At 37.3% G+C, this 22,755-nt stretch overlaps 2 protein-coding genes across 7 annotated transcripts in view; both read left to right on the top strand.

The window, feature by feature from the left end:
* Positions 1–14,475: 14,475 nt before the first annotated feature.
* On the top strand, positions 14,476–20,463 carry LOC121955100. Of its 5 annotated transcripts, none has more exons than XM_042502898.1 (12): positions 14,476–14,619; positions 14,765–14,833; positions 15,631–15,752; positions 15,850–15,907; positions 16,499–16,705; positions 16,836–16,904; positions 17,044–17,109; positions 17,236–17,313; positions 17,480–17,557; positions 17,941–17,982; positions 19,185–19,382; positions 19,597–20,463. In XM_042502898.1, exons 2-12 carry the CDS (start codon positions 14,773–14,775, stop codon positions 19,848–19,850), a joined length of 1,233 nt encoding a protein of 410 aa, XP_042358832.1. In that variant the 5' UTR covers positions 14,476–14,619; positions 14,765–14,772; the 3' UTR covers positions 19,851–20,463. The 5 variants fall into 5 exon arrangements, with proteins under 5 accessions (XP_042358832.1, XP_042358830.1, XP_042358835.1 ...); XM_042502896.1 differs by having other exon boundaries at positions 17,224–17,313; XM_042502901.1 differs by lacking the exon at positions 17,044–17,109.
* Positions 20,464–21,364: 901 nt separating this feature from the next.
* LOC121955533 (A-kinase anchor protein 7-like) overlaps positions 21,365–22,755 on the top strand; it is a 65,581-nt gene continuing 64,190 nt past the window's right edge. For both annotated transcript variants that reach the window (XM_042503539.1, XM_042503538.1), the window contains exons 1-2: positions 21,365–21,881; positions 21,996–22,239. In XM_042503539.1, coding sequence (XP_042359473.1) covers positions 21,717–21,881; positions 21,996–22,239 — 409 coding nt within the window. In that variant the 5' untranslated portion in view covers positions 21,365–21,716. The remainder of the gene's footprint in view (positions 21,882–21,995; positions 22,240–22,755) is intronic.

Raw genomic sequence — 22,755 nt, 5'->3', positions numbered from 1 at the left:
CGAACACGCTGCTGGGTCTGGAGTGAATGTCTGTCGAAAATTTAACTTGAAACTAAGTTCACTGCAGTGCTTTACGTAACGTTATATAATGTTTCACTTATCTTGAGTGCATGAATTAACCAAAACAAAGTAACAAAGTCATTAAAAATGAGAAAACGAAATGTATCTTGAGGCTACGCAATAGCATCTTGTGCGCTTGACGTAATAAAACATATCATCGATTTATTTTTTTTGTGATCAAATTTTTTCTTTTATTGACATCCATTGTACAGCATATACTGATGAACAGGTCATTCTTAAAAAGGTAACAACAATACATACAATCAATATCAAAAAGACAAAACTACTGAAATAAGACGAAATTTAAAAAAAAAAACCCAAATAAAACATTTGTCCCACTCAAGGGACCAACACCCCCCACCCCCATGCGATTCAGACCACCGACTCCTGACAAAATATTCATTTCACAAGGCTTTTAAGGTTCACTGAGACTGAGCTCCACATCTCCACAGCGTACCCTCTATTTAAATATTTTTTCTCTTCATTACACCTCCCAGGCTCCGTACAAACGGTTCAGAAACACCGATGTTCTGGCTGTGTAACTGCTTAAAAACGGCATTTATTTTTGTTTTGCCCATGACTCCTTTATTTCTCTATATAACCCACAATCGAAAAAGTTTGTCCACCCTTGTTTTAAGGTAACAAAGATACAACAATTCTTAATTTCAGGCGATTATACACTTAAGTAAACATACTTATTATATTATATTCCATTTCTTGCAGTATATATCCATCTGAACCTACACACTGAAGCCTTTAAGGAGGCAGAACTGTTAATGAATGCCAGCGTTTTAAAGGCAGACTGACGCTGCTGAGGTTATGTGAGGTAACGCAGAGGACACTGTTATTGGACTGAGCTTCAACTAATGAGTGAATTCATCTGTGTGTGTGTGTGTGTGTGTGTGTGTGTGTGTGTGTGTGTGTGTGTGTGTGTGTGTGTGTGTGTGTGTGCGCGTGTGCGTGAGAGAAAAGGTCAGACTGTATATTCCACTAAAGAAACGACTTTATATTAAAGCACAGCATAGGAAATCATTGAATATGTAATTCTGAATAACTGAATAAAATGAGCAGAGACGACTACGACGGAAGGCTTTGATTTAAAGATTTTTATGTTTCTTTAGCGCACCACGTTACTTTTAAAGAGATACCTCAACGATTTTCAAACAGCTCTGTATAAAAATAAGTTTGTGTAGATGAACTGTGGTAAACTTTACTTCATTTAACCAGAGCCCAGGTCTCCCTCCTCACCTCCACAACAAAATTGAGCTGAGTGAGCAGAAAGTTGCAGGCGAGGCCGATGGGAGAAACACTGCTGTGCATGTTCACTGGGCAACATACTGCGGAAGTAAACACGGACACTAGAAAGTTTTTTTGCTGTATGCCCCAGGCGAGCAGCTCCATAGTCTGGGTATTATTTAAGTCTTTAACTGTTGCTCAAATTACAGGCTGAACTTTTGCGTTTTCATATCGCCCACCACCAAGCCCACAAAGACTATAGAAGCAGAACAAGAGAGTTAACCCCTCAAATGCAAAATTTGGACCAAAATTCAATCAGACTGTAAAACTAGGCAGCACTGATTGAGTACAAATCAATCAGTTCTACACTGCTTCTTTCTCTCCTAAAATGTTTTCTGAAACATATTTTCCAATCATATTTTCATGTCCCGTTTTGCCGTTTTTACCAGCAAGTGGGCGCCATATTGCTTCCTGCACAGTAAAAACAGAGGCTGAAAAAACTGAGATCAGACAGTAAAACTAAGCAGCGCCGATCAAATGTAAACCAAGATTCTTTCACTGCGTTGTTTATTTCTTGCCTTAAATGTTTTCAGAAACATGCTTCAGCTCAGCGTTTAGCCGACCACCAGTTTTGAATGGATCAACATGTTCTCATCCCAGGTCGTCACATATTGTCGCTTCGCAGTGGACTTGTGTTTACATATCAGGCTCTAGGTGTCTTTCTGAATCTACTGTTGATGGTCCAGGACGACGCAACCGTGATGTCAACACAAGCAAATGGTGGGATGAAAATCCTGGGTTTGTTGGATCCAGCAGCATATTATTTGGACGTGAAAGGGGAATTTTGTCATCAGGTTCTTGCACCGAAATCACTGCAAAAGCGTCAAAATTTGATTTCGGAATGAAAAAGGGCTCAACAAACGAGGTTGGCTTACGTCAGCCAGTAGCCGGTGCATTTAGTGGTCCGGTATGGTGCCGTGCATTCTGGGAGTTGTAGGTTTTCTACCTTTTGAGCAAAAGCCACAGACCTTTTTTTTCTGATTTTACTAGTCATGTAGCACCAATTTTAAAAGTATTTCCTTCTCTCTACTGCATGGGTGGCCTAGTTTTATGTGAGATCCTCTTTATATCGGTGAAACACTTCTTCAATTTGAAAGGATTTGCACTGCTTTGCCAGTATCATATAACCAGCATCCTTGTTGTTGATTATAGTTTCCCTGCCAATAATCCCTGCGCTCTATCAATAGTTTGGGGATCCATTTTAATCTCCTCTCAGCTGTATTTAATGTTGTGGTTCAATCTTTTTAAAAGCACAACTAAGGCCGGCGCGGCACAGTACTGTATTTTCCAGCAATGGAATAATAAGACAGATATTGTCCAACTATTTAGCATTATACTCACAAACAAATTCAATCCGGCTCCTCATACAACTCCTTGTAGCCCAGCGTTTGTCGGTGGAATGAGGAGGATATTAAATTTGCTGCTGATGTTTGTCAACCTGAGAGCCGCAGCAGCGAAAGGTAATCTGTTTCTCCATGCTGCTGTCGTGATCAAAGGGATCCCATGACTATCACGCACGACAGCAACCCACACAGACACAATAAGACACATGCATGACACATATGTGCACACCCAAACACACTTTTACCACAAACACCGCGACTTACATTCACACACACAAAGCAAATCTCAGCACCCCTTGATGTCGGGGGTTTTCTTTAAGAAGCTTGGCTCGTGCTGTGAAGACGGCAGTGTGGGAATGGACACACACACACACACACTCTCACGCACCAATACTCTAAGCAGCAGCAGCACAGCAGAGTCCAACAAGGGAGTAAATGATCAAGCTCCCAGAGAGGCTGCATAGAGAGAGAAATTATTTCAATTTTAAACATTTTAGATGCTTTTTTGCAGCACATTTAATAGCCTCATAACTTTAATGTTGCTTTTAATTGAAATAAATGAAGATGTTGCTCACGCTGTGGCTCAAATATGGTTTGTGCACAGCTGACAGCCTGAAATATTCAGTGTTTCCACAAATGCTGCTTCTTTTTTTTTTTAAAGGCAGAAGGATTTTATTCACCAGAGAGGCATTTGAATGATATGAAGGCGGCAGCTAAGCCACAGAAAATATGAGACGAATGCAGGAGGTGGTTGCATGTTGTTGGTTGTTTCATGGATGTTTTCACCCTGCACCGAGGCTGATTTTTGTTCTAAATATGCTCCAGTTTTATCGTCGATGTGCTGCTGCAGGTTTGCAGTCTGTAACAGACCCCCACCCCCTCCCTCGCAAGGGACTCTACCCAACCCTCCTTTCATGCTTTAGTCATCCCGCCTGGGCTGCTGCAACATCCCTCCTGGCTCGTCTCCCAAAGCACTCTTTAGCCCTTACATCCAGAATCACCTCCCCAACACACACACACACACACACACACACGTCCCGCAGTCGCTGCACTGGCTTCACAAGGCTGTTTGTATCGAATACAAAACTCTATTGCTCAAACCTCCAGGCCACAGTCTAGTAGCGCACGTCGGCCCTGTGATCTGCATTCTGTCGTTAGCTGCCACTTAGCTTTACTCTCCCTGCGGCAGGCTGGTTATCACTCACCCTCCACTCCCGCTCTCCTCCTCCTCCTCCTCCTCCTCCTCCTCTCCTAAAGGTGGAATAACTTCACTCAGATCAGCAGAGTCACTCCCTGTTTTCTATCATAACCCAGAAACCTCTCTCTTCAATATACATCACATCACCTCTGACTCCCTTTTATATTTGACACACATGCATTTGGACGAGGCGGGGATTGTGTTGGTTTACTTGTAAAAAAAAAAAAAAAAAAAAAAGAGAGAGAAAGCTGCAGTGACAGGTAAGACTGAAGTCATTTAACTGTTGTTCCTCTGCTTTTCTTTCCCGGTGACTTCAATCAAGAGCAAAAAAGACTGTTTCCCTTGTGAGAGAAGGTGAGTGAATGCTGCAGGGAGAGCGAGCAATGAAGAAAAGCAATGAAGAAAAGCATGAAAAAGAGCCATTGAGAGAAAGGAGTGGAGAAGGAGTTTATCTGCTGTCTTTTATTGTGAAATTACCACTTCACAACTTGTTCAAAATGCAAGAGATCTATGTTGCAAATCTCAATCTTATGAGAACTAATATAAAGAATTAGTTATTGATCCCTTTGTGCCATAAAACACCACGCTGTCGGTCAGCTGTTGGTCAATATCAGGTCGTCGGTGAGAGTCTGTCAGCGTTGTTTGTGAAGTGTTTCTCACACTGATAGTACTAGTTTGCTGTTGTCGGCTTTATTTTGGGCTAATTCAGCAGGTTGAATTGGCAGTAGAGACGTTGATTGGCAGTTCAGCTCAGTGCACGAGAGGAGAAACGGAAAGTGAGGAGAGTAAACAAGCTGCTAAAGTCAAAAAGGCGGGAGCTTGAAACAAACTTTTTAGATGAGTTAAGATTACTTTTTAACAATTAAGCTTTTTGGAGAAACTATTTGTAATTGTTTTCATTTGCTAGCACGCACTTTGTTCTTTTGAAAATGAGGCTACACCGCAGTCGGCCTTCATTGCTACAAGTGCTTTTGTTTCGTTTTGGTGTGTCTGGGTCTTTAAAGGGACAGTTCACCCCAAAATCAAAAACACACAGTTTTCCATCATACCCGTAGTGCTATTTATCATTCTACATAATTTTGGTATGAGTTGCTAAATATCTGTAATCTCAGCCGTAGAGATGTCTGTCCTCTTTGAATGTAACAAGATCGCACACAACTTTTGGTGCTCAAGCGCCAAAATAATAAAATCAAAAATTCAACAACAATGTCTCTTTGCAGAAATCCTGACCCAGTTACTGAAGATAATCCACAGACCTTGTCCTTTGCTAGCTCAGCTGAGGGGGACTTTTGATGGTAAAGCTGCGTTCCAGACTCGGAAATCGAGATATTCTGATCTCAGAGTTTCTACTTGTGAACTGCACTCTATCATTTAGTAAAATCTGTTTTACATGTATATTAATGTCAAATTATTAGTATTAGTATAAAATTTGTCTTTATTAGTATTTATTCATAATATCAGTATAAAATATTTATATATTAATAAAATATAAGGAGGCGGCCCTGCTGACGGTGCAGTTGTCTGTGGACCAGCCACAGAAACACCATTTCGTCACCGTTTGTTGTGTTTTTTCTTTACATTTTGGTGTTGTGCACCTGTAACGCTCGGAAGTCAGAAATTTCAACTGGGAAATGCCGACCTCCGACTTTGAATCAAAGGCAGCATAAGCAAATAGCAGAAGAAAGCATGCATGTACTTATAGAGGAGCGTGCTGGTGACAGTGTGAGATGTAAACATTAATGGCGTCCTCTTGAGCTGTAACTGAACTGTGTCTTTAATGTTTCCTCTAGCGTCATCTTCAGGTCAAAACAGTTGGGTCCAACATTGCGATATAATACCTGCAAAACTTATAACGTCCCCATCAGCCTCAGCTGTACTTTGTGTTTGGTGCTGATTAGCAAATGTCAGCAAGTTACTATAGGATCCTAAATGAAAGTAAAATTCTCACAATCCAGACAGAATGAATAACTAGACATAATTTAAAGGTATTGCTATAATGTGTATAACCCTGTGAACACATTACAACAGGGAAAATAAACAGAGTGAAAATGAACAAATATTTCTCTGCGGCGTCCTCTTGGGCTGTACATGGAATNTAGCAAATGTCAGCAAGTTACTATAGGATCCTAAATGAAAGTAAAATTCTCACAATCCAGACAGAATGAATAACTAGACATAATTTAAAGGTATTGCTATAATGTGTATAACCCTGTGAACACATTACAACAGGGAAAATAAACAGAGTGAAAATGAACAAATATTTCTCTGCTGTTGCTTGATCCCCCCCCCCCCTCCTCCAGCCCCGACTCAGTAAGCGAGGGGAGGGGTTTGCTATTTTAATCAAAAAAAGTGTCACATTAATTCAGACAAATTCAAGCAATCTAGTTTTCTAATAAAGCTGTCATATTTGCATCCGGTGACTTACACTCACCATCGTTTTAGATTAATTCCCGTCACAACCTTTTGATTTATGAATGCATAATAACTGAGGGCAATGTCTGTGACTGTGAGCAAGTGTGTGTGTGTGTGTGTGTGTGTGTGTGTGTGTGTGTGTGTGTGTGTGTGTGTGTGTGTGTGGTGTGTGTGTGTGTGTGTGTGTTAGTGAGAGAGTTTGTGTCTACAAAGCCCTGACTTTTAATCTAACATGTTGCTTGTGCCTCGATGAGAGAAAATCACATTTTGCGATAATTGAGCGTGTTAAGGGGGGAAAGATGAGACTCCTGGTGTGAAGGAGCGTGAGTTGCATCATTGGTTCTCTGTTTTTACAGCAGCGTCTCTTCTTTTCTTATCTCACTGATGTTGATATCAAAGGGCCAAACGCATGAGAATTCCTTCTTCTTCTTCTTCTTCTTCTTCTCTCCACTTTGTCTTCCAGTTCTTTGTGTAAAACATCCAAAGGTCATCATTTGCTCTTGCCAGAATGCACACGCAGGAAACTGCGTTGTTTTCTGTAATTGTTTCTTAATAGTATTTTATCTTTTTTTGGCAGCTGTGACTTCAAATTGCATGCTAATCTCTAATTTGCATAACTGTAGAGAAAGGCAGTGCTTTTCTTAAGTTTTCTTTTCTTTTTCTTTTTTTTTTTACACTTGGATTTTTATGGCTGTTCTTCCAAATGATATGGATTTCACACAGTAAATTACGGTGGCCAACTGAGGCAAATGCGCTACAATGGTACAAATGTCTCCTTATATGTTCCGCATCTTCAGAAATGATAATAAATTTATTATAAAAAAGCATAAGTTTAACATAGCAAGTTAACATTAAAATTTATGATATTAACTAAGGCCAAGTGTAAAAGTGAATACGTACTTTTTATGTGGCATATTTCCACTTTTGTAAGCTGCTGCCGCTGATGACCCCGGCAGACTACAGTGTTACATTAATGTCTTCAGATTTATTGATCTATATTATCTGTATGCATTACATCAACATTATTTTTATACTTTATACTCTAAACTTCTGCACATTCCTTGGACATTTTTGTACACTGATGCACAAATTTAATTTTTTAAAATGAAACTGCTTCATCATTTTAATTAAAATATATTATACATATTTTTTAAACTATTTTTATATTTTATTATAATTTTCTTCAATTTTTTTTATTTTATTTTTTTTATTTCATTTTCTCGAACTTTGTTATGCACAAAGGCAAATTCCTTGATTGGCTGCAGTTACACACACACCAAAATATAACTGTTAAAAATGACAGTATTCTCAATTTGATGTGGGTCATATAAAAAGNATTTTTAAACTATTTTTATATTTTATTATAATTTTCTTCAATTTTTTTTATTTTATTTTTTTTATTTCATTTTCTCGAACTTTGTTATGCACAAAGGCAAATTCCTTGATTGGCTGCAGTTACACACACACCAAAATATAACTGTTAAAAATGACAGTATTCTCAATTTGATGTGGGTCATATAAACAGAATATTTTGTTTAAATATGCTGGTGTTATTCAGGTTTTAGTAGCATTATTTTGGCACGTATACAACAAATTTGTAATATGCATCTCACTTGGGTTTTTTTTTTTACCAAAGTTTGTGACACGCAGGCTCTTATCTGTTTATGGTCGGCTCTGTGCGTTGTCATGGATACATTGTACACAAACCAACTTGCCAACAGTTTGCAAGGCTGGTGTAGAAATGCATGGAGAAAAGTCCTCATTTTTGGTCCTCAGGCGAAATACATCTACTTATTCAATATCATACGAAGCGTTGTGTGAGCACTTGTTGTTCTGCTGTATTTGTTTGTGTGTTTTTTGATTTTGCATCATTTCTGTATTTGCAGCATATTTGCTGTTAACGTGTATTTTGGCTTTCTGCAGCATGTTTTTTTTTTGTTTTCATCTGTGGCACATTTCCATTGTTGTACTTGTTTTGGATTTTCGTATGAGTTTTTGAATTGGCACAGTTTCTGAGGCTGCAGCATGTTTCTCCTAATGGAAATGTTTTGGGACGTTTTGGCATGTTTGCCTGTGTCGGCCACACTAATAAGTAACAACACAACAAAATTCCTCTAGTATAGCACCTGCTGTGGACGTCATAGTTCAATAAGTAGTCCATTTTATCTTCTATTCCTCTAAATTCTGTTGTTTTGCTGTCTTGCAACTCGATTCCACCTCCCTGAAGGATTATTATCAGGTAAACATTTTTCTTCTCCACTTTCATCTCAGTTGCTGTTGCCAAAATACTGTATCTGTGACTGTCACAGACAAACACCCACACCTGTTACATTTTTGCCTCTATACTGATGTTTTCACTTCACTGCTGTCGAGTAAAGTAACTGCAGTGCACACAATGGGGCTTCACAATGTATATAATCTTGTTATCATGACTCAATCCAAAGCAAACAAGACTCTGATATCTCTGATCAAGCTGTCGAATTCTAAGCTCATCCACAAACATTTCAGCGAGTGTCAATTTGCTTTGTATTTACTTTTAGTGTTCCAGCATCCAAAATCAACTCTGAGCAGTAGAATGGATCAGACAGGGGATATTATATTAACTGAGCAAACAACAAATGGTTCAGAAAGAAGACAGTTTTGCCGGCGGATGTGTGCTCACAGATGTATGTAGCTGTTTATGTCACCTCACCAGAATCACGCCAGATTTAACCAAATAAGAGTTTTGACACTTTAATTCAGGCACTATAGGGTAAAATCATAGCTCTCTGCTTTGCATGAAATTTGGTATTTTGATCGATAGTTATATAAAGTGGACATGTTCTGCTCATTTTGCAGTTTCATATTCATATTTAAGGTTTCTACTAGAACATGTTCACATGCTTTACCGTTCAAACACTTTATTTTCCTCTTGCTATCTGTGCTTGAGCAACTGTATTCACCCTCTCCGTCTGAAATACTCAGTTTTAGGGCCTGTCTCCTCTTCCCAAAAAACAAGCTTTCCACATCTATGCTCTTGGCCTCATTGTGTCATTTCGGCCAATAAAACGTCACTTTCTCAAAACAAAACAAACAAAAAAAAAAAAAACAGAAAAATCACACATAAAAGCTTTTTAAGCAAGATCTTCACAAACAGACATATTACCCGAGAAATATGATCTGAAATGGGTGAGAAACTGACAATATCGGCAAAAATTCCATGTTTTCTTGGCGTTAGCATGTAGCTACATGTAGCAGTGTGGGCTGTGTTATGTAAACACTTGCAGTTGTGTGCCTGGAGCAGATGTAACAAAGTATTCAGAAAGGTCTGAAACCTGAGTTTACCTCTTAAGTTGAAACGTTACCAAGGCGTCAAATACCGCTGCTTGGTCAGTGATTTTGTCATCAGACACCAATTTCAAAACTGACCTGTTGCAGCAGTATGATACGTCACCGGGAGACGTAATTTTAGAACGCGGCTGGACAGCACATGGTGCGACCATGAGATATGCCACTAGACGGGATCGGTTTTAAACACTACCAGTAATGATGTAATATAGGGAGCTGGAAAGTCCTTTTACAGTGGGCAGGAGGGGTGGTGGATGGGTCCGACAAATCCCGGACTTTCACCCTGGAGCTCGCTGTTTGCTTCCTTTAAAAAGTTTTAGCCAAACCATGATGATTTTTTTTCGAAATAGAACCACATGCTTTTTTGCACAAGGAAATAAATACAAGTAAATACACGACATTGACATTGAAAGTTTATTTTGAATTGTATGCATATAAGGAGCAGAAACTGTCATTTCTTACGAAGATGGAAGTGTATTTTGAAAAGACGTGATGCACATTTAACAGGCGTTGAGTGACACGCGTAGACGTAGGCGTGAAAAACACCAAGCAATATTTGGCTGGGCATGTTGAATTTGGGATGTAAATGCGAGGCTTTTGTTTACAGTTTTTACTTTTGCATGCACTTATGTATATATATATATATATATGTATAGGTATATTTATATATATATTTATATGGCAGAAAACAGGAATAAGCATTACGTATTCCCTTAAAGTTTTTAGCAGCACACCAACAACCTTGTTAATTCATCTAAAAAATATTTAAAAGAATCAAATCTATCTGAAAAGACACAGCAGCCATTTCACATGCTTTTATCTCCTCACACTTTGATTATGGCAACAGCCCTTTTTAACCTTCAAGGCTTCACTCTTATTCTGGCCTTTTATTACCATTCATGTCTGTAAAAGTGGTTTGAGACTCTCAGACAGAAGTATTTTATTGCTGTTGCTTGTTTTTGTCACCGGAATTGATTTAATCTGCTTTTAGATTTCATTATTTCATGGCTTAAATTTGCTGTCTTGTGTGCGAAGCACTTTGAAACTTTGGTTTGAAAAGTGCTTCATTAATACAAGTGTTATAGTTTATTAGATCATCCTCATCAAAGGACATTTTTTTGGAAGTCATTGTTCTTCTGCGTGTCTTCTGTCTTGATGTTTTTTCTGTTTTGTTAAACTTTCAGCCTCCCACCTTGATATTTTGTGCAGGATGCTCTTATAGTGAAGCACTTTTGTTTTGAAAAGGAGCTCCACCCATAAATAAATCTTTAGCCTCTTACTCAGAATCAAACATGTTTGATATAATCTTGATCGCCGTAAATGAGATCAGCAAGTAGGACGGAGACATCTGCTTGTGTTAACTGTTGGCTCCGTCTTTAAATCTGCTGATGCACCGCAGAGCTGGCATGATCTGAAAGTCAGGCTGGAGGCCAAATCATCCCCTCGAACTTCTCTATTTATATTCCTGCATCTTCTGAATCAAACAGATGGACTTCTGATATCTGATTACCATCTTCTGGCCAGCGTTTGTCACTGCTTGTAAAAATAGACCACTGAACCAGTATGGTTGAGACACGACCAGTGAATCGAGTCAAACTTTTAACCAAAAGATATGAAACTTTCTCAGTTGATTACTTACATGAAGACAATATTTATTTCTTAAATTTCTTCTTTAGTAAGAAATTTAATTATAATCTAATTAAATATGCACTGATTTGCATGCACTTCTAGAACAGGAAACTGAAGATTGCATTAAAGCAGGTTCAAAATTCCTGTTTCATTTTGTTGATATTGGGAGTTGAATACTTCGGTTAGCACGACCATTTAGTACAGTGTGTAGCCAAACTATACTTACTTGCATAGTGCACAAATTTTTCAAATACTTTTCTGCTTTTGCACAGCAAATTACAACCGGGTCAGTGTTGCCAGATTGGAAATGTTAAACCATCGTACCAGAAGCTCAAAATTATAGTATTTTGAGAAAAATTATCGTACGCCCGTCACAATCACCATTGTCCTCCATCAGGTTGTTTGGTGTTTTTTTCCAGCATGCTGATTAACATGATTGGATTTAAGGAGATCATGTGAGAAGTGATGTGCAAACACAGATGTAGGAGCCAGGAAATGAGTTAAAATGTGTAAACCAAAGTGCTTATTTTAAATGCCACAATGGTTAAATTACTGCACATTACAGCAATTTTGGAATGATTTATTTTACAGAGCGCAAAATTATCATGCAAATACGATAATTATTGTAATATGGCAGCACTGAACCTGATGGAGCATTATGCTGCATTCATGTGATGCCGGAAGGCCGTAGTTTATCGATTTGGGAAGTCTTTTTGTTGTGGCTTTGTTGTGTTCAAGTGCTTTGAGGTCGTAAAGTGGGAACAACATGGAAGCTGCAGAGAAAGCAGGTTGCATCAGTTCCCAAGTTAATTACTTACATAAACACTTATTTTTTTTGTTTTCTAAAATGTTATTTTTAAATACACAAATGAGGCACTATGTGTATTTGCGTAGTTCAGATATAACCAAAACATACAATAAACACCTAAATGTGTCTGTTTTTTCCACTAATCTAAAAGAAAACATTTAATTGAAGCAATTAAGTCCAAATTCTTAAGGTTGACCAGCGTATGTTTTCACCTAAAATGTCTCAACTTTTTATTTATTCATTAATTAAAGCCAAAAAGACTGAAAATACGAAAACACTTCAGCTGTGCACGCTGCAAATAAAGCTTTAATCCCTCTATTGACGCGATAAATGTTTGCGTTCTGTTCAAAGATGCCACTGAAGAGACTTCACAAGACAGAATCTCATATCAAAACCATCTCAGCTGCTCCTCTTAAGCTGTTGAAGGAGTATGCACACATTTCCAACAGACTTTGCATGTCATTACACTCAGAGTGCTATGTTACATAGCCAGATCCACACAAAAACTGTCTTTTATTCCACCTTCATACATGTAGGAGACTAAGCAGAGCCACCAGGAGCTGTCTCGCCCCCTGCAGAAAGACACACAGCAGAGAAAAACACTTCACTTACTGTCAGCGTCAGCCAACAGTGTCTGCTGCGAGACGAGACGCCAACACCTGCAGACAAACTGCTGAATGACACCGGACACAACAGACAGACACACGTGTTAGTGTCGCTCCCTCTGAGAGGCCCAAAGTTTAGGCAAGATAGTCTTTACACATAATCAAAGCACACACACACACACACACACACACACACACACACACACACACCACACACAACACTACACCAAAAAAACCCTAACCCTAACACTAACCCTAACCCAACAACACAAACAATACAACAACAATACTCAACGTACAGCCCGCTGGCCTTATTTTTAATTAAAAATGAAAAGAATTGATTCACACTTCACATCCTTGTAAAAAAAAATGTAAATAAAGTACCAGAAAATAGAACTTAGTTATACAAAAATATTCCAACAGAGGTCTGGGCTAATTATTTATATAATAATTACTAATGTTTCTTTATGAACTGGCCCCTGGCTTCATGTCTTTTTGTAAAAATTGAATCTGGGCAAGCAAAGTTGAGAATCCACGATATATATATACAGTGTCGTTGGAGAAGGACAACATGATTAGATTGTAACTTTGTTACACACGCAGAAACGTTTCACTTTATTACGACTGTGCAACGCAAGAAATAATATCTGATCACATAGTTTACTGACTGATTCTTTTTTTCCTTCCTACTAGTAGTAGTAGTAGTATTAATATTAACGTTATTGGTACTTGTAATAGTATATTGTTATTGACATATTATTGTTTATTCTTTATATTATTATTTATTATTTATATTATTATTTACTTTTTGGTATCATTATTTAAATTATCATTTAAATCATAATCATATTGTGCATAACAGCAGTTGGAGTTGGAGTGCCCCAGATTAATGAGCTCATTTTGGCCCTTTGACTATTATTTCAAATCATTCATGGCATTCAATATATCAATACACCAATACAGAACAGAGATTTTTTTTTAATCAACAAATGTGTTTATGTAACTTAAGAGCACGTGACATGAAACTATGTTGAAGTGCGGTAACAAGAGTTGTGTAGTGCTTCCCCCTGCTGGCTATTTTTTTTTCATCCCAGAATTATGAGACAAGATTTGTTAGGGGTAAAATGCTCTTTTTTCTGAATTAAGGAGTTTTTTTCTGTTCTGTTTGTTTTATCTGAATAAACAAAATTATGTCTTGTTAATGCAGAAAAACTGGAGCATCTCTGTCTCTTAGACGTTTATTAACTGAATAAAAAAATATCACTGACAACGAAAATGTATGTTTATATGTATTGTAAAATACAGCCGTGTTTCGCATTCACTTGAGAAAAAATTTGTTTTTCTAGATTTATAGAATAGAATTTATTTCATAGAAATTAAAGAATTTTCTCTCAGAATGATGAAACACGTTTTCATGGGAAAAAAAATCAAATCTACTTTTTCTTGTATTAATGACAGATCATTTTATTTATTCAGAAGAAAATTGAACAGAAAAAAAATTCTCCTAAATTCAGAAAAACGAGAGCAGGTTTGTTTCCATGATTTAGAAATGTTGGAAAAAAAATAGAAAAAAAGAGCAGATTTCTTTTTAATGCATTACGCATGCACACGTATTTTTGTTAATAAATATTTCTATTCTGTTAAAAAAAAAAGAAAAAAAGGTTTCAGAGACGTCTGCGTGAACAGTCTCTCTCCGCACGAGCGACCAACAAACGTCTGAAGCGTCCTGACGTCACGACGTGAGTAACAACGAAACCTTTTTTTTAAGTTTCACTTTCTCTTTATTGTAAACGGCGAGTTATATTTACAAACGCAGAGCGGAAATAAGATCTACGTGACTTTGCATTTTGGTTAAATATTTGAAACTAAACAACAGCAGATAGTAATTTACTTGAAATTACTGAAGTCAATCATCTGTCGTGTGCTTCGATCAGCTCGAAGGTTTGTAGCCTCTTTCTCTTTCCTCTCATCTTCCTCTCGTCCTGTCCTGTTTAACTTATATACAACAGATTTGTGTGTTTCATAACGCAAAGAACAGATGCAATACAGTGTTGAAATTTATATGATAAATCAGCTTTTTCTGTAGGTGAAATCATGTCAACTTTACTGAAGGAAATAAAGTGCTTCGACAAAGGAGCAGCTGCTGTTTTGGAGAGTAAGTGTCCATTTTTAAAGCTTGTGGTTATTGCAAATAAGCTATAAACAAAGTCAGACTATGTGGCTTCAGATTTATAGGCACAGGAGACTTTTAAGATGTTACATTGGTGCTGGAAACAAAAACAAGGGTTTCTCTTTTAGAAAATAAAATGTAGTAAGGAATTGTATTTTATGTATCAGGGTGGGGTGGGGGTTGGGAGTTCATTTTATTTATTTATTTAGTTTTTATTTTTATTTCTTAATTTATTTCTGATGTTCCCAAAGCTGCAAAGATATTAAAAGCTTATTTTTTGATGTTTTAAAGATAAAAGTTGAAGATGAAATCCTGGAGTTGAAAAAAAAAATGCCTTGTTGGTTAGTTTGTGCAAATGGTTTATTTTTGGTAAAATTTTAGATGAGACGCAGAAGTAACTAATGTTGATACATTATCATTATGTGAAGCTTACACTTTTTTTTCTTTCTTTTATTTTGATGGAAGTGTTTGTCCCACATGGTGTTCAAGGACTGTCAGAAATGTGAAATTCTTTCGATAATGTTTGTTTTTACAGTTTCTGGATATCATAAATGGGGTCGTTGTGGATAGTTGTAAAAAAAACAAAAAAAACAAAGAAAAACATGTTTTGGAAGGCGTGTTTTCTTTAAAAGTTGTTATTAAAATAGACCTGAAATGCAGTCATTTAAAGTCGTATGCTCCTACACTGAGGCAAAATAAAAAACATAAGTGTTAGAAAATTATTAATTATTACTATTATTTTCAGTTCTGCTCACCGAGCACCACACCTTTTGTTGTTTCAGAGGCAGAATTACGCACCGACTCGAAGATCAAGTTACTGACTCGAGAAGATCTACGCGATCTGTTTCCTGGACCCGAGAATTTCGGTCTGAGAAAGGGAATCTTTGGCATAATTCAAAAACAGGTAACGACTTTAAATGTGATTATAGAGAGATATGGATATAAACATGTCACCAGGAATTGTACGAGCCAAATTTAATGGAATATTTTTGTTTTGGAAGCCAGTTAACCGGATCCTTAGAGACTTGAAGGGGTTCATCCCAGACCAGTTTCTCAAGGGTGAGTACAGCCTTTTCAGCAGTTACCTTCACTTTTACATTTGACACTTGGGGGTGGAGGATCATGATAGTGATAGTGAAAGCAATTTATGCAACTCCACACAATTTTTTTTTTTACATTTGCACAACAATAACAGAGAAGCAATTGAGCGTTGAACTCAGGCTAGCTTTTGTAATGCTCATAAAATTATATTAAAAGAAAAAATACACAAGTAGAAGAACAAAAATAACGTACACAATTTAGAATAAAACAAAACTTGAATTTAAAGGTTCTGTATTTAACATTCAGATCTGTAATCTGGCAGCAAACCGCAGTTTCTGTGCACGTAAAGACATCATGCAAAGAATGAAGTAACGCTTCCTCTGTTTGTGTGTTGAAATCAAAGCTTTTCTGTTTGCCGTTGCCTGCCACTTACATGTTTGCATTATGGTACTGAATGTCACATGTCCTTTAAATGTATGGCAGACAGGTGACCAATAATTGCAAATGAATGAACTGGATGTAAACAGGAATGTAGTAAATGTATATATGTAAATATGTTTATACTGTCATCCAGATTCTAACATGCACAGTCTGATTCTCTCCGTACAGACGCTCTAACTAACAATGGCGTCTTGGTGGAGTACCTCGGCATGCTGAAGGACATGAAGAACCAAATGGATAACGTCCAGAATTTCATTGATGCTCACATCGGCCTTCTGGAAGAATTCAGCACAAATCAGCCAGAGCGGCAATCAGAAACCCCTGGACTGGAGTCCCACTGTGGACAACCTGATGACCGTCCGCAAGACGCACGAGGTCAGTCTCACTCTTCACTTTGTACCTGAATTATAACTTTGAGAGACTCTTTCAGAGTTGGTTTTTATATGTTTTATTGTAAGATTTGGAGCGACTAAATGCATTTATATTTCTAAATGTGGTTTTCCAGGTACAGATGCCTCTGACAGCAGTGGTTCAGTGATGCTCCCGACTGGCCAAACTGGTGAACATCCACAAGGTACAGAAGGCGAATCTCACTTTCTTTGACTTTACTCTCTCATGATGTAGTATATCAAAATGAAAGTCTTGTCTGGAGTTGATCTGTAAATTTTATCTTATAAGATTTGGAGTCACTAATTGCATTTATGCCATTGTAGGCAGCATGCCAGGTGCACGTATTCTGAACATGTTTCGTCAAATGATGCCCTCGACTGTCTTACCCGGTGACTATTCAGGCTAAACATCTGTCCACCATACTACAATTAGCTGTTAATCAGTTTTTCTATGTTTTTATAGTATTTGGTGTTAGTAATTACATTATGTCATGTACTTAACAGTTTTTTTGCCAGGTACAAGTACCTCAGCTGCTTGTGGTCCAGCGAAGCACCAGTATGACCAAACTGATGTCCGTCCACCAGAAGCACAAGGTGATTCTGACTTTCTTCCATTTAACACTTTCATAACATGTTTAATTGGTTGTATTCACTTTCAATTGAATTCAATTGAATCTCAAAATTAATGTCTCTTTCGGATTTTTTTTATTTTTATCACATACCATGAAGTGCATTTGTGCCATTTTACTTCATTTCCCAGATACAGAAATCTCAGATGCCAGCAGTCAAACGGTGCCCTTTACTGGCCAAACTGGTGGCTGTCCAGAGGCAGCAAACGGTAAATCTCACTTTCTTCCTCTTCACACGTTTTTATGACGTATCAAATTCTCTCATGTTAATGTTTGTTCATGTTTACAACAGCAGCCACATTAATGTGCATCATTTGCTCGAGTAGTACTCAAAATAAGCGCTTTTTTGCACTAGTGAGATCTGAAAATATGTTGAGCTTCAAATATTTAGTTTCCATGTCTGCCAAGCCTTCTATCTACAAATTATAAAATATTTTATTAACCATATTATACTGAAAAAACTTGAATCTGGTAAAGTGAGTCATACAAAAATACTTTTGATCTTTGTTTGACAGCTGCTTGTTATCAAAATTCAAGTTTTTGCTGGATATAAATTAATCTAACTGATTGATAATGTTGTGTTTCTAATTAGGAGAGCCCTTCACCATTTTGTCTCCACAGGACTTTGAGGAAAGTGAGTCTATAATAATGAGACACTCAGCTTTTAAAAGTCAGATTTTATGTGTTAGCACTGAGTGTTAATGTGTCAGTACAGTATATCAAATATAAAGGTTAACTAATAACCTTCCTTATAGCAACATTATATTCAGTCTTCTTCAGTGTGATGATAGTGGGTCTTATGAGACTTTGTCACTGTTTGTTTAAAACAGGAGGCCCTGTTTACACACATACAGATATTTTTGAAAACATATTTTCCTCTGTGTTTTGGCCTCTTGTCCACATGCAAACAGTTTTTGGTCACCAAAACAGAGGTTTTTGAAAATGCCTTCTAAAGTGCACATTTTTTCACTGTTTATTTGTGTGGACATGTAAAACAATGACATGTTATCCTAAATTTGCACATGCCTGTTGTTGCTTTATGTAATGAGCATACACTAGAAACAGCGACAACAGCCGCAGACTGTTTTGTTTACATTTTTCACAAATTTAGTATTGCTGCACCACTTCACGGACTAATGGAGCCATCTGCTGCATCCCAGTGTTTTCACTCCACCTCACTGTCCGCGGTTTAAAGTCCGCCAGCGTTAATGTTAGCCTTTAACGTTTACATGTTGATCATGAAAAAGAGGAATTTTCCAAAGATAAAGTTTGGAGATCTGTGAGTTCTGTTTTGTTAATATGTTCAAATATGACTGATTAGTTTAGGCCGAGCAGAATACAGATATATGTGACGCAGTAAAGTTGGTTTGCTGAAGTTGCTTAAACTTAGAAAGATTAATTTTTATTACACTTGTCTTCTTGAAGTTTCAACAACCTCACAAAATCAACATGAATATATACATAAATATAACCAAATTTTAAGTAAACTTAACAATTGGATATAAACTAAACGCAAATTAATAGTTATATTTACTAAGATTTTTCAAGGCAAATTGATTTCTAGATTTTTTTAAGTAAAATCAATTTGTCAGATTTTACAGTGTACCTTTGTGACGAGTTACACTGAAGATAGCTTGTGCTTGTGTGATAGTGATTTGGGTTGTTTTTTTCTTTCTAGTGTGGACAGAATTATTTTTTGTGAAACAGAGGGGAGAAATATCTCTTAAAAACTATCTGTATACACGTATATAGGGCCTAAATGTATCAATGAATAGGTCCAATCCACTCTTGTGAATGTGTGAATCTGTTTTTGCACAACCTTTTTTCTTTCTATAGCCACATTGAGGTACCAGATGGTTATTGGTGGTAAAACCTTTAATGCCGAAAAACAGCTGATGGAGAAAGTGAAGGAACACATTCGGGATTCAGTTCCGTTTATTGAATCCAATGAGGATTACCAGATCACATTTGTCTTCTGTCCGATCAGTTCCCGCGTTGCGTCAGATGTTGAAGCAGTCATGGCTGGTGTCAAAGGTAAGATTTTCCCACTCTGTGATCTATGAGTTAAAAGGTTCTCTGACTTATATAATCTAAGTCAAGACATATTTATGTGTTAATGTGTACAAAAAATTCCAATAAAGGGAGATTTTAATATTTTGATTATCATTGGTGGGCAGTCTGTACAGATTTAAGCTCAATTTTCCATCCTGACTGTCTCTCCTTATCAACTTTCTGTCATTCTCCTCAGGTGATAAGCCTGTCATTCTGGTGCTGATGTACCACATGCGTGAGGTCAAGCCCACGGCATCTATGAGAACATGGAACGAGGACAAAAGAGTTGTGTTGCATGTCAGCGTTTTCTACCATGAGACAGTGTGCGGATTACTGAAGTGTGGGCACAATAATGCTGCTGTCTCCGAGATATACAAAACATTACAGGAGAGCTTTAACTGGGGTGGTTCGACTGGCAGTGCGTCTGGTTGTGGTTGGTTCAAATCCTAGAAGGAGGTCAATAGAAAAAAAAGCTATAATAAGAAATAGAACTGGCATTGTTGGTGGTGGTCTTGATGGTGTTAATTCAGCTCACATTATTTTTCAGTTTAATCATGTAATAACACAGAGTTCTCTATTAATTATGCGCGATTGAAGTTCTCAAGCTTCGTCATGTGACTTGTGTTTTGGCAGTTTTTGAATCAGTCAACATAAACAAAAACAAACAAAGCCTCTTTAAAATACGCATCACTTAATAGATCAAAGAAAAACAAGTGGACTTGAGCTGCCATCGACCATCAGACTTTATGGGAAGTTTTGATTTGAAGAAAAAAAAGTTTACAATAGAATTCCTCTAGCCGGATGTACAGTGATCAGTTTTGCCATTATTATCTTTTCTGTATATATTAAGACTTAAATGTGCAGTAAGTAATTTAAGATTGTGAAAAATTTTAGTAACTTGCTAAAGAATTAACTTTGTGTATTTATCTAGGACAGGCACTCAACAATTAATCAAAAAAAAAAAATGCTGGATTTCATTGTGAAGTTATTTTACAGAAAGCATATTAAACGTGTGATAAGTATTATACCTGATACTTTCAATAAACTACAATAATGGGTGTAATAATAGTGTCTGTGGTCCTTTACCATTAACGTGGCACATGTGTCTTATTAATGTAGCAGTTTAAGACAGTGGTGTCCAAACATTTTTTAATGGGGGCCAGATTTTAAAATTTAAAAACACCTGGGGGACAGCTGTCTCTCGCATCATGAGTTACTTGAAATAAAATTCAAATGAGTAAAATGCAACTGTTTTATCTTTCAGTGAAAACTGTATAACCAATCACTGCTCCTGGAGTCGGTTGCCCTCGCTGTCGACTATATGCCTCTTTGCTGTGGTCATGTCTGTTACCTGGCAGGAAATGTCTGCTGCTAGGTTACCAGTAGTTTGCTCATTTTGTCTATGAAACTTGTCTTTGCAGACAAACTATGTGATTTTTTTTTTTTTTAATAGAAAATCTTGCAAATTTAGGCTTTGGATTTTTAAAAAGTCAGGAGATCTTAAACAACTTCACAATTCACACTTACACAGCAGCAGTCACATTTAGAGCAAAACATTTTAAGAACCATGCATTATAATTTTATCTTTTTATGGTTTGACTCTCTGTATGGCTGATCTCAAAGGCCAAAAATATTATATCTTATTCAAGTTAAAACCAGGGTATTTAAATACGGATGTCATAATGATTTGGCAGCATATTTTTTAAACTGTAGTAATTACAGCTACACTGATAAATACCGAATTCGTGTAAATACAATTTAACAGAATCATCTACTAAAACACAATGGAAATATTCATGTTTATTATTTTTGGGCGCAGTTAAAATGTCAAGTACCAGGTGCTTTTATTGTGGAAAGAAAACAGCGCTTTTGCTGTGAAAAACCAGGCCGGAAGTGTGACATTGTTTACAAACAGAAGCTGCTTCCAGTCGGCTTTCCAAGTTAGCGTGTGTCGTGCGCGTGCTGTGGAGCTAAAACGTCTTTTCCGTTACTTGTTTGGATGTTTCTCTGACAAAGACTGTCGACAGCGACATTTGTGCACCAACAACACAAACTCACGTTGTCGAAAATAATGTTCCGGTTAGTTTTGCTTGCAAGCTAACAGTTAGCTAGCTTAGCAGATGTTGGGAGCGTGGCTGTTTGACTTCAACAGGTGTTACCTGTTAGCCACAAGTAAGCAAAGTCTGTCTGTCGTGGTTTCTCTTCGGTAACTATCCCGAAGAAAGATGTAGGTAATTATTCTCTGTTTTTGCTGTCAGGCTGTTAGCTGTAATTGTTAGCGCCAGTTGTAGCTAAAGTTTGTCACACTTGTGTGTCATGCTCCTCGGTCGCCTCCTGTTCAGACCCTTCAGATCGACGTGCTCAAGTATCGTTTGTTTGCAGAAGATTTTTGCTGTCATTAAACTACCATTTAGCAGATCTACCAGTCAGTGTCTGAACGTCAGTGCGCTGAAACCATCTGCACATCGGCTCCCATTGAAGGTAATGAAATAAAAGTCAAAAAGAGGAGGTAACAGTAATGCAGTCTTGCTCCCTGTTAACACAAAGTGCAACATAATGATTGTGTGACCTGGTGATGTTATCTCTCTGTTTTAGGCACAGTCCTGTCTGTACCAGCTATCAGTGTGTAATATGCAGCCTGCCTGTATCTCCTATGGCAAAGAAACTGCTGCCATTGCCTCAGATGATGATGATGAGGAGGAGGAGGGTGGAGGTGAAGGTGTGGTTGGACAGGAGAGCGGAAAAAAAGATGAGTTTGAGATGAAGATGCTGAGTTCAGGTCAGATGGATGCAGTTACTATGGAGGTCCAGCAAGACACTGAAGCCTCCACAGTGTTGGGTGAGTACAACTGACTGATTTGTTGACGGGGTTTGACAAAAACTGATTCAGCACATGTTCAATCAGACTTTATGTGTATAGCACTTTTTTTTCTCTCTTTTTTTGTTTTAAACATGTATCTATTAGTTTTAAGCTATTATACTTTTAAACACACGATGTACAAAACAACTGAACTTTCCCAAAAGGGAGTGTATGGCAGTGACAAAAACATAAGTAATAAGAATAATAACAATGAATAAAAAAATTAAAATGAAAAAAGAAAGGAAGTTAAACACAAATTGACATGCAAAAGGTCATCTTATAGCACTTTTCCTACAAACAGACTGTAACACAACGTGCTTCATACAGCAAAACCAGAATCCAAATCAAACACATGAATGAAAGCAAAACTTTGTGATTAAGTAAAGCACTAAAAAATAGGAGTACTCATTAAAACCATGAACTGGGGAAATGCTACCATCAGAGGTAGAATAAAACCTATAAACAGACACATATAAATGAATAAATAATAAATTG

This window comes from Plectropomus leopardus, chromosome 16, assembly GCF_008729295.1.
Source record: "Plectropomus leopardus isolate mb chromosome 16, YSFRI_Pleo_2.0, whole genome shotgun sequence".
In the NCBI taxonomy this organism is placed as follows: domain Eukaryota; kingdom Metazoa; phylum Chordata; class Actinopteri; order Perciformes; family Serranidae; genus Plectropomus; species Plectropomus leopardus.
The sequence above is the reverse complement of the archived record's forward strand: the minus strand, read 5'-3'. Positions and strand labels throughout refer to the sequence as shown.